Source organism: Haliotis rufescens, unplaced genomic scaffold, assembly GCF_023055435.1.
Source record: "Haliotis rufescens isolate VD_foot unplaced genomic scaffold, xgHalRufe1.0.p SCAF_9, whole genome shotgun sequence".
NCBI lineage: Eukaryota > Metazoa > Mollusca > Gastropoda > Lepetellida > Haliotidae > Haliotis > Haliotis rufescens.
This window is the reverse complement of record NW_025964383.1, coordinates 21,613,904-21,626,760: the sequence shown is the minus strand read 5'-3', so window position 1 is coordinate 21,626,760 and position 12,857 is coordinate 21,613,904. Positions and strand designations below refer to the sequence as shown.

General features: G+C 40.5%; 1 protein-coding gene across 1 annotated transcript in view; it reads left to right on the top strand.

The window, feature by feature from the left end:
* The window catches only part of LOC125377580 (protein O-mannosyl-transferase TMTC4-like), a 48,690-nt gene extending 36,322 nt beyond the window's left edge, over window positions 1-12,368 (top strand). The window contains exons 5-17 of the mRNA XM_048391539.1: window positions 24-136; window positions 773-862; window positions 1,389-1,553; window positions 2,072-2,274; window positions 2,928-3,108; window positions 4,293-4,349; window positions 4,626-4,697; window positions 5,050-5,129; window positions 6,347-6,454; window positions 7,521-7,662; window positions 8,949-9,063; window positions 9,524-9,706; window positions 11,492-12,368. Of these exons, the coding sequence (XP_048247496.1) occupies window positions 24-136; window positions 773-862; window positions 1,389-1,553; window positions 2,072-2,274; window positions 2,928-3,108; window positions 4,293-4,349; window positions 4,626-4,697; window positions 5,050-5,129; window positions 6,347-6,454; window positions 7,521-7,662; window positions 8,949-9,063; window positions 9,524-9,706; window positions 11,492-11,628 (1,646 nt within the window). The 3' untranslated portion in view covers window positions 11,629-12,368. The remainder of the gene's footprint in view (window positions 1-23; window positions 137-772; window positions 863-1,388; window positions 1,554-2,071; window positions 2,275-2,927; window positions 3,109-4,292; window positions 4,350-4,625; window positions 4,698-5,049; window positions 5,130-6,346; window positions 6,455-7,520; window positions 7,663-8,948; window positions 9,064-9,523; window positions 9,707-11,491) is intronic.
* The last annotated feature ends 489 nt before the right edge of the window (window positions 12,369-12,857 follow it).

The window sequence follows — 12,857 nt, the reverse complement described above, 5'->3', positions numbered from 1 at the left end:
GAAATGTCATTCTCTGAATTCAGCTACATCCATGGTCAGTTACCGTCCCGAGTCCTTCTCCCTGGTGTCTCTACTGGCCAGTATGTGTCTGTGTGTGGTGTCCACCTTCTGTAAGGAACAGGGCATCACTGTCATTGTAAGTGTATTCAGTGTTTCATCCCTGGTCAGTTACCGTCCCGAGTCCTTCTCTCTAGTGTCTCTACTGGCCAGTATGTGTCTGTGTGTCGTGTCCACCTTCTGTAAGGAGCAGGGCATCACTGTCATATTAAGTGTATTCAGTGTTTCATCCCTGGTCAGTTACCGTCCCGAGTCCTTCTCCCTGGTGCCTGTACTGGTCAGTATGTGTCTGTGTGTCGTGTCCACCTTCTGTAAGGAACAGGGCATCACTGTCATAGTAAGTAGATTCAGTGTTTCATCCCTGGTCAGTTACCGTCCCGAGTCCTTCTCCCTGGTGTCTCTACTGGCCAGTATGTGTCTGTGTGTGGTGTCCACCTTCTGTAAGGAGCAGGGCATCACTGTCATAGTAAGTGTATTCAGTGTTTCATCCCCGGTCAGTTACCGTCCCGAGTCCTTCCCCCTGGTGTCTATCCTGGCCAGTATGTGTCTGTGCGTCGTGTCTACCTTAAAATAATAAAATCCTGCCAAACTGAAATTCTGAAATTCATTTCGTAATGAATAGTAAATTAAATAGAACAGTTTAATTCAGAGAGGAGATCCGTCAACGTTTAACTCAGTTACACCAATTGGTTATCATTTTGTCTTGTGTTCACAGGGTATATGTAGTGTTTATGACATCATCATGGTGTGTCGAGTCCATCCCGTGCAATGGCTGTCAAATAGGAAACACCGTGTCAAAGATAAGGTAAGGAATGAAGAAGGAGTGCGATAAAGGTCCAACAAAGGATTACTTCGTACTTCTATGCTGAAATCTTTTCGCAAGGACATACAGGACATGCAGATGCCCATGATAGTTTAGTTATTTGTTTTGACAGCAGTGTGATTGTCTAATTTCAATATGAAACATTTTCCAGAATTTATTCAGTGATGAAAGGAAATATAACTAATGTGTTGAAAAGAATGATCTACTCTGTACTGGCAGGGTGATCTGCTTGTTTCATACAGCAACATTCCCTTCCTAATGTGTTCTGGTATTGTGATCTGTAGGTCTTGGCTTCGAATCCCAGATTTGCTCACATTACAATCATTAGTTATCAGCAGCGCACCATACGTTAATTGGTATTTTACTGTATTTTATTTTATTTTATTTTGACGCAATATTTTACAGTTGATATATTGTTCAAATTAATGTTAAGAATTCATTCAGTTTAGTGGCACTTTATACATTATCAAATCTGCTTTGAATACGGTTGTTACGATGTTTGCTACAGCAGGAAATGAATCTCTGGATCAAGGGTCTCCTCGTGCGTCACCTCATCCTGTTCCTGACTGGCGTGTCACTCCTCTTCACTCGACTTAGAGTCAATGGATTTGCAACACCAAAATTCACTTTGGAAGACAATCCACATTCGTTTGTAAATGGCACTATATCGAAAGTAAGTACTGTACTACAAACCAGCAGATTGAAGAAGAAAATCCGATTTTTTTTTAAAAGTGCACACATATACTCTTTTAAATGCAATAAACATCGATAAAGTAAATTATCAACATAGTCTAGGGACATGCGATAACTGTCATTCACCATGACTTTCAATATATCACTGAAACCAATAAACACAACTCTGAGTCTCTCCAATAGGGGCATTGGTGTAGATGTTCAAATAGTGAATAATATTTTCAACTAATATTGATCTGATCCAAACGGTTACCATGTTCATGTTTAATGATAGATAGATCATATCTATATGGTGCCTCGTTTCTTCACATTTCTAACCTTATGTTATTTGCCGAGACACTAAAATGGATCACTAAGTTCAAAATATTCGAAACTATATTACACATAAATGAAGGACTGATCTGGATAAATCACCTTGAAACTGTCCCTTGTGGAAAAAAGGATTCAAAGTTGAATACCATGTGTTATTTCTTTGCCTGATATATATTTATGTTGCAGATTTTGAACTACAATTACATCTATACCATCAACGTTTGGCTGCTGTTGAATCCATGGTGGCTATGTTGTGATTGGTCGATGGGCTGTATACCTGTCATCACCTCATTGGCTGATCTCAGAATACTGGCAGACATAGCTCTCTGGGTTGGGTTGGGTGTTTTGTTCTGTCATTGTTTCCATGGTGAACTCAGTAGAGATCGAAGGTATATATATGATTTGATATAGATGATTTCAACATACAAAAAGTTCTTCCAAATTGAAACACTGTCATTTACATAGTCTATACAATTGACAGGTAGTATTTTGTCTAAGTAAGCTGGTAAACACAAAGTTCAGGTCTTATAACGACTTTTTAAGTCCAGTGGTATAATGGACAATGACGAAGAAGCATCTTCAAGACATTTGTAAGATTTCTAATAAGAGCAAGACCTTTGCCAAATGTTTCTTAAGTGATGTGAAAAGGCGCTGAAAGTGGCCTCTTAGTGTGTCACAGATTGGCTTAAAGGGCTTTTATGACACTTGCAATTCTTGAAGTGTACAATTCCGAATATCAATACACAATAACATCATAACATCAAACACAGCAGGACGAACTGGATTGTTTTAGAGATCTAAAAATGGATGTAAGGTCCTTAAATAAACCATGACAGCATTTATATAATGTTTCACCACAAACCGATCTCAGTGCTACGCCGCATAGGGGTTACAGTCGAAGCGTTACAAATTAAGTCTATGTTAATGTATACGACAATAGTCAGAGTTACGATTGCGTTGTGGGACGAGAGCCGAATTACCTGTATACTGTAACAAATACCCCAGGAAGTCCCCTACATTTAGATGTGATTTCTATCTGCAGGATCCTGATAACTTCTCTGGCAGTGTTGGGTATTCCCTTCCTGCCCGCCAGCAACCTGTTTTTCCGTGTGGGCTTCGTGATCGCAGAGAGGAACCTGTACCTGTCCTGTGCTGGCTTCTGTATGTTGGTGGTGCTCGGGGCAAGGCAGATCTACCATCAACTTTATCCCACAATCAAGAAGGTAAGGTCCCAAAGAGCCTTGATAAGTCGAACTAAAAAGATAATGGTAACGTCACCTGCACTGACCATCCAACACAAGAGTCGATGACCACGACTCCAAGGTAGAATTGGTCGTCAGCAACCCATGCTTGTTGTAAGAGGCGACTAACGGGATCGGGTAGTCAGATTAAGTGACCTGGTTAATACATGTCATCGTATCCCAGTTGCTTAGATGGATGTTAAAGGTGTAAATCACTGGATTGTCTGGTCTACACATGATTATTTACAGACCAATGCCATATACCTGGAATTATGATGAGTGCGGCGTTAATCAACAAAAACTTCGAGAGACATATTCCTAAAGTAGAGAAAAGAGAACGGTGTTTTACAGTAAGCCAATAAGATACATGTCCCTTCGTCAGAATTGGTATATGTTTACCTGAGGCCAGACACAGGAAAAATGGTCACATTTGAGATAACATTTTTTGGGATGATGTTGACTTTTCGAATAAGCCGGGATGTACTTTTTGTTCCCCTTCATCGTGCTGCATGACACGTAATTTCCCAATCAATGAAGGTTACGCTTTGGCGGATAATAGTCTGTTTCAAAATACTACTCCCTAATGCTGCTATTAATAGTAAATCAAAATGACGCAGGAATGTTAATGACATAACACAAGGAATTCTTCAGCCAGGCATTGATTTGCCTACTGTCCAAGTCCAACGTCGATAACCATATGATGGGGGTAGTCAGAGGCGGATCCAGTATTTTGAAAAGGGTGGTAACTTGGTGTGCAGTTAATATGTAAGGTGTCTGGAAAAAGGGAGTTGTGCAGCCATGTAGCCATGTAGCCATGTAGCCATGTACATATCGATTGTTATACACATTTCACGCTAGTCCTTGTATTGTAACATGGTGCAATCGGTTTCATTGACCGTTATCTTATACAAATAAACTATGGTTCGATTCTGAGGTGGTATACTTTCTGTTTGGGCTGTACTCCCCATGCATATGGTAAAGGTCTATTATCAACACAGCATTGTAGTTAGAAATGCTTTTACTCATTAAATGATATTGAATAGTACTAAGGATAAACACAATTCAGTTCACTCTGTTTCAGTAGTTTGAAGCTATCGACTTGAAACAAAATAGTTTAGATTCAATTTGTGTATAACAAGTTATCCTAATGTATTTCTGTGTTACAGTGTGTGACAGTCGGGTTTATAGTCATCATACTGCTGTATATTCTACGATCGATGGAGGTGAGTCTTTTAACACATAGTTCATAGATAATTAAGTACAGTTGTATGCCTTAAATATCAGTTCAATGTAAAAAAGTACAATCTTTTAACGTCACCGGGGATAGAACCCCCGACCTTACGCTCTCCGGAAAGTCTATCCACTAGACCACGGAGGCGGTTCAATATCAAACATCTGCACATCATTGATCCTGCTAGCTCCATATGTGAACACCGTATTGATTGACCAATGGTGAATAAATGAAACTGAAGGTGGGATAAATGAACGTATTCTTTCAGAGGAGCAGGGATTTCAGGGGAGAAGTGGCGTTATTCACATCTGGAGCCAACGTTTGCCCCCTGAATGCTAAGGTAGATACTATACCAACAGCCTGTTATAAAACAAGTTGCTATTTCCTGAGGTATCAGTAAACTTCAGGAAAATAATAAGTAATTTTTTGGTCTTCCATATACTTTGTTTTGAAGTCGTTCACATTTTATTTTGTAACGTGAATCACTCCAACAGCAGCAAGTTTTTTTATATCATGCATGGCCCGTTTGTGCATAATATAGTACACTGATCTATAAAAGTTGGCATCAGTAACAGTTAAGCTCTCACTTCTCCTGCTCGTGTAGAAATTTCGACTTATAGTAAACTTGAACGATATGAGGTCTTCAAATAAACGAAATAGCTAGCCCCTAACACTGTGTTAACGTTTTGAAGATTCACTACAACATTGGAAACGTCCAAGATCAGAACAACAATACAGATATTGCCATTGGTGAATACAGGCTAGCTTTGAAGTAAGTATGTAGACGTGTACCGTGTTCGACGTAATAAGCGCCAAGGGCGCTCTCAAAATTAGAAATAGGGGGCTCTTATTAGAATATTATTTTGGTGAAAAAAATCAGAGTTAAAAGATCGTAGATTTCGTGGTTAATGCTGACAGCCTGAAATGTTTATATACGACAGATATATTTTTTCAGGACTTAAATGCCCATAATTAAGGTACATATAACACACGAGTGCGTATTATACACGAATAAATAAGTCTTGTGTACATTGATCAATCGGAAGGGGTGCTAATTGAGATTGTTCACTAGCCAATATATTAGCAAATATCGCCGTGGGCGCTTATTAGAGCGGGGCGCTTATAACGTCGAATACAGTATGTCTTTATAACGACATAAGAAGTATCATGGCACAAATTCTGCACCAAATTTTTTTCTAAATTCTATTTCTGCCTCTCTGTTTAACAGTAATTTGGTCCAGGGTTTCAAGAAGTAATAGGGGCGGTCGGTATGATAAATAGAGAATCTCACCCGAGTGTCTTTTGATATCAAATATATCAACACGAGTTGATAAATTGACTGTCACATATTCCTACTTCTTTGATATTTCGCATTCATCTTTTAATTAAATGCCCAAATTACTTTGAGGAGCTAGATTTAGCAACTAATGATTGTCTGTCGCAGGTTCTTTTGATAGATGTTTCATAATAGAGGAGCAGGTGGTAACAGTGTGTGAACGGGCTCACTTTACGTCATCGTACATGTTATTGGATCGTTGCTCATATCATCAGCCATTGGTTTGCCTGGCTCTGCTGCTTGGATGCTTATTTGTGTGTTGTTCAACGCCACACTATACAATATCCCAGCTATATAACGGTGGCCTGTACACAATTTAGTCTGGACAAGATTGATCAATGTTACACAATTTAGTCTGGACCAGACAATCCAGTGACTGATATTGTGAACAACTATCCACGTCATTAGGGTACGATGACACACTATCAAGCAAGTCACCCTGTCTGACCACGCAATTTGGTCGCATATATACCTGGGGACCTATTCTAACCCGAAATTCCTACTGGGTGATTGGATGCTTGACACCATGATGTAGCTTCAATGTTACTTACTGCGGCTTAAAACAACATGCATATACTATTTTACACGTGTTATATTTGCTTAATATGCTGAAAGAGATCTATTGAACATTTGGCAACGTCGTGTTTCCTAAGGCTGCATCCACAGTACCACGCTGCTTTGATAAACCTGGGAGTCATCCTGCGGAAGAGAGGCAATGGATTGGAGGCAAAGGAGCTTCTGGAGAGAGCCATCGGTAACAGGTACCATCACTCGTTGACTTTCTTTAACAAATAGAGTGAGTATGGTTTTACGCCGCTTTTAGCAATATTCCAGCAAAATCAAGGCTGGTGACACCAGAAATGGGTTTCACACATTGAACCCATGTCGGGAATCGAACCCGGGTATTCGGCGTGACGAGCGAACGCTTTAACAACTAGGCTACCAGACCGCCCCTTAATCAAATAGAAGCACAATGTTGGTATGTTTACTACGTAAGGGCTACGTCTACTTATACAACTATTGTTGATGTACAGAAATAGAGACCCGTGAAGATCCGGCGAACAACAGGTCTTCAGCAACCAATGCTTGCCGTAAAAGGCGACTATGCTTGTCGTAAGAGGCGACTAACGGGTGGTCAGGCTCGCTGACTTGGTTGATGCATGTCATCGTTTCCAAATTGCGTGGATCGATGTTCATGATGTCAATCACTGGATTGTCTGGTCCAGTCTCGATTATTTACAGACCGCCGTCATATTGTTGGAATATTGCTGAGCGCGGCGTTAAACAACAAACAAACAAACAAAAATAGAAGCAACAAAAGCCTTTTCATAATGATAAGAAATCTCTGCTGGTTGAAGGTTCTGAGTATAAGATTAATTCCGTGATCTAAGACGAATGACACAGCTGTGAAACATTACGTCCTCAAACCGATCAAGGATACGCTGATTTGAGGTCTGACCGAGGATCATAATTGGGTGAATCAAAGTTTGGAACCAAGTAAAAGCGTATCCTGAGTTTAAAGTCTCGATTTACCAGCATGTCTTGCTTGACAACGGTATGAGGACCTATTCAGAAACGACGCCTTTACAGAAAAAAAGAATCTGTTACCCATAAATTGTGTCTCATTTGTGATCCTTGGTATTTCAAAACCATTCTCGTGCTTATGGGTTTCACCATATTGTGTCCGATTCCCCCATTTTCAAACACATCGTTTGGGAAATACTCTTACCACATAGATTCCACCTCCATTACATATGAGTCTTTGGTAAACGTTTGTAACATTCAACCTGAGGAACATTCAACTGATGTCCTCATTCTTATTCCAAGACCAGACTCAGAAGAGGCATGGATGAACCTGGGCATTGTGCAGGCTCAGCTGAATGAACCAGAGTCTTCAGAAGCAAGCTTCCTCCGGGCCCTTCATCTCAACAGCGCGTGCACAGACTGTCACTACAACCTGGGTAACCTGGTGAGTCTTTGTTGTTGATGATGTTGTTTATATATACTACTCAAAAGAAGTTAAGGATCACCTGATTCTTTCATATTACTACAGTTAATCTCTCATGTCATGACAGATTAACTTTACCATTATGAAAGAATCGGGTGATCCTTAACTTCTTTTGAGTAGTATAATTAACACCGCAATCAGCAATATTCCAGCTATATGACGGCGGTTTGTAAATAATCGACTCTGCAACAGAAAGTCCAGAGATCGGCATCATGAGCATCGATCCACGTAATTGGGATACGATGACATGCATCAACCACGTCAGCGAGCCTGACCACCCGATCCCTCTTACGACAAGCATGTGTTGCTGAATACCCTAGATCTTCACGGGTGAGTCTAATACAAGGCCTGCAATGTTTTCCGCGATTTAGTGTTTCTTCAATCGTTTGTTTTGAGCTGACATGTCCAAAGAAAACGTAATTGTAATATTCAACCGAAACCGAAGACATGCACATTCACAGTGTTTCGTCTATAATTTTAAAGCTTCAATAAATCTAATAATTCTGTTAAATCAAATTAAACCTCTGACATGAATATACCCTGAATTATTGTCTTGGGTCTCGTTCTGACTTTCAAATGAAATGTTCAATCACCTCTTCCTCAAGTGAGTGAGTGAGTGAGTATGGTTTTACGCCGCTTTTAGCAATATTCCAGCAATATCACGGCGGGAGACACCAGAAATGGGCTTCACACATTGTACCCATGTCGGGAATCGAACCCGTGTCTTCGGCATGACGAGCGAACGCTTTAACCAATAGGCTACCCGACCGCCCCCTGCCTCAAGTGAACTGCATCTCTCTGAAAACGGGAACAAGCGCCACCTGACACCGTGTACACCTTAGTACGTAGTAGCATCCCCATAAATGTATTTAAAAACATTTATTTTCTATTTTAAAATCGATATATACGTTCTGAACCCGTTACGTACACGTTTATCAATGCATTATGACCGAAATAATAATGCATTTTGTACGGGCATATATCTCGTGAGAAATGATAATGTGACGATAGTCGTGAACAGTACCGTATGAGACGAAATCCATAACAGCGAGAGTAAACATGATATGATCGAGGCTCATTTTCCACAATTGTTCAAATCCAGCAGAATATTAAGTCAAATTAAATATTTTACTGCTTGAATATTTGATATTTTACCAGCTTTGAGATGTTTGGTTTCTGTCAGAAATATAATAAAAATGTTTGAGTTTTACAAGCTTTGAGATGTTTTACATTGTATATTCCTACAGTACAAGTTCCTTGGACGTCATGAAGACGCTATCACTGCGTACCGGAACGCTACTCAGATCAGTCCGACCCACGCTGGAGCCTGGAAAAACTCTTTCCTCATCCTTGATCAGCTGGGTAAGAGATGGGATACTCGCTATCCACAGTGTCGCTTCAATGTTGCGGGAAGCACAATAGATGAGACAACCAGTCTAAGTAGATTGTGAGTGCGTGCGTGCGTGCGTGCGTGCGTGTGTGCTTGCTTGCGTGCGTGCGTGCGTGAGTGAGTGAGTGAGTGAGCATAGTTTTACACCGGCAGGGGACTTCAGAAATGGGCTTCACACATTCTACCCACGTGGGAAATCGAAAAATGATTTAACCACTAGGCTAGGCCCAAATCCACTCAAAATCAGTTATCCGCATATAAACGTTCTGCATATATCCAGTAAACATTTGCACATTAATGATATTACACGTGCCATCCAGATATTGAAATATTGTATTCATATGGCACTCCATGATACATCTCCTGTACAGAATGTCTTCGTACTACAAGACATAGATACATCCAGACGACATCTGTTTTTGTCAAATACAGGGAAGTACGACCAGGCTATTGTGGTGGGTAGGAAGGCTGTGGTTCTGCTTCCCGAAGAGACGGGCCTGATGGCTCGTGTGGCCAGTGTCTTCATCAAGGTAAAGATGTATCAGGAAGGGGAAAAACTCTTTCTGAAGGCCCTACGAAGAGACAAATCCAAGTATTACATACATCATAACCTAGGTATGTTTTGTTTTTGTTTTACGCCGCACTCAGCAATATTCCAGGTGTATGACGTCGCCTTTACAGAAGTTAAAGAAGCTGTTATCCATAATTAGTGTCTTATTTGTGATCCTTGGTATTTATAAACCATTCTCATGCTTATGGTTGGTTGGTTTGTTGTTTAACGCCGCACTCAGCAATATTCCAGCTATATGACGGCGGTCTAAATAATCGAGTCTGGACCAGACAATCCAGTGATTGACATCATGAACATCGATCCACCCAATTGGGATCAATGACATGGATCAACCAAGTCAGCGAGCCTGACCACCCGATCCCATCCGAGTTGCCTCGTCGCCTTTTACGGCAAGCATGGGTTGCTGAAGACCTATTCTACCCCGGAACTTCACGGGTCAGGCCAGATATATAACTGATATCTGTGATCGAGCCTGGACCAGGCACGGGGATGGCAGCATGAGATCCACGCATTCGGCATGGTGACAAAAAACTCAGCAAGATCACACAGTTTAACCACCCAATCCTCATTTGTTGACTCATGTTCTTAAGAATGAGTAACTGTGGCCTTTTTGTCCCTCACATCCCCAGGTTCGTGTGATGCAACATATTATAGCTAAAATGAATAGAATTATCAGAAATATGCAGGCCACTAAAACTTGATAATGCCCGTTGTGTGTTGATTGCAGTAAATGTTCAAAACCGATATTTTTTTTGTATTTTTATTTGATAACAAAATCTTTCCAGTTTAGCTATAATAACGGTAACGTAATTTTTCAGGGCATTATAATTTGCAGAAGCCCTCGGTCTTTTCAAGTATTGGAGAAAACACGCTTACGAGGTTCGCCCCTTGGTTTTTCCCTCTCCGCAGGGCATGCTCTGTCTACCAAAACCGAGGGAGAGTGTTTTTCCATACTTATAAATCGATAAAAGAAACTTAAAACAACATTTATCAACATTTTATGTTTCGAACATACTTTCCATGGACCTTAGGAAACGCGCGTAAAATATCTGTTGCTGGCGTACGGATCTTGAAAAGGACATTCTAAAAAACAGTGAGGCTTATCAACACCTCTGTAGCCTCGTGGTACACTCACTGGGCTACAGATATGAAGGTTGCGAATTCGATCCTCGGGAATATAAAGAAAACATTTGTCATTTGATTTTACATTTCATTACATGGTACAATCTGAACGGAAGTTACATTAATAAAATACCCAGGACATTATATATAATCCCTGGGATATTATAGCAAATATGACTTGAATATCCTATAAAATCCCTGGGATATTATATAAAATCCCAGGGACATTACAACGTCCCTGTTTATGAGATTTAACCCGACTGGAAAGTAACACCTCACAATAGGTTTTAATGCCTACAGAAAGAAGTCTCTTACTTAATAGCGATCCCAATGAATAGGTTTATAATGGAAGACCTCCGGCTTCTGCAAATGATAATGCCCTGTAAAAAACGTTACTCTTATATGAAATAACATTTACGTGTTTGATAGCTTCAATATCTTATTCGTTGACTGCTACATTTAAGTAAGTTTTGGGGTATAATGCGCCTCAATTGTCTGTGTACAGTTGCTCTAGATTTCGAATCTTAGATCCGATGTTTGTAGGAGTGTCGGCACAATACACATGCTTGTGGATCTTAGGTGTCAGCGTCTAAGACCTGCATCACTTCACTTTTTACCCACTGATATAAAATTAATGTTTTCAAGGCGGCGTTCAGCCAACTGACTCACACTTGAAACACACTAATATGATTGTCTGTCTGTTTCAGGTGTGCTATATACTCAGTGGGGGCAGCATGACAAAGCCGAGGCATCCCTTCTACTGGCACAGAAGCTAAACCCAAACGATCCGCTTATCCGTAACAGCCTGCAACAACTTCATAGCAATATGGGGAAAGTCAAGTAAACTGAACATGACTGTAGGATGGGCTGTAGTTCAGTATCATCTGAGAACGAACTGTGCAGAGTACAGGAACCCTGTATGAATGGGAATGTAACATATGTGATCCATATGTCAATGTATATTTAAGACATTGTCCAATTTATACTTCTATGAAAAAAACGAGCAGGCGTCTACGTGATCTGCGCGAGTAATCATACGTTCTTGAACACAAAGTGATTCTTGAATGCTATTGGCTAATGTTTTGTTTGTGTGCTTGTTTGTTGTTTAACGCCGCACTCAGCATTTTTCCAGCTATATGACGGCGGTCTGTAAATAATCGACCCTGGACCAGACAATCCAGTGATTGACATCATGAACATCGATCTACGCAAATGGGATACGATGACACGCATCAACCAAGTCAGCGAGTCGCACAGCTGACATATATGTGAGGGATCAGAAGATATATCACAAAACACAAAACATAACGTGACACTTCATGAAAAGAATAGTACAGGCTCCCGGGCATACAGTACAGCCAATAACGTGAATACTGATTGTAGTTGTGGGTCAGTCTTGTATGCAGTGATTCAATGATGTATGACGGATCAAGGGGCTTCTAGTTATATCCAGGAGGGAATTAGTGAGTGAGTTGTGTTTAACGCCGCTTTTAACAGTATTCCAGTTGTATCACGGCGTGTCAGCTTAATATGGGTGGAAAGCCTGAGGTGATGCAGGTCTCAGACGTTTACAACTTCAGTGAAACCCACGAGCACGGGTATAGTGCTGACAAACCTAAAAACATAATCGGGGCGAACTGGGATTCGAATCCACAATCATAGGTTTCTGCAACTCTGCACAGCGAATCGCTGCGCCTTAGACGACTGGGCCACCCGTGCCCCCTGTTATATCCAGAGATTGTGAAGTGACTATATTACTGATCACTGTGGTTGCTGTGGGGGATGAAGCGTAAATGAATAGATACTATTAATATTTTGTATCACTTTTGCGAAGAAGGTATGAGAAGCGTATATATATTTAAGATATACAATGCATGCCAAACACTAGACTGAAACAATGCCCTAAAACAATGAGGTCTCATGGTGATCATGTTATAGCGTCATAACGGCTTCGCATTTTATTTTAATTTTCATGAAATTAAAATTAAAATATGATTCCTATTATTATAATTCCTAGTTTCTTATTTATTTATTGCTGATTGTGGCATTCGGTGATGAAGTCGAATAATAATA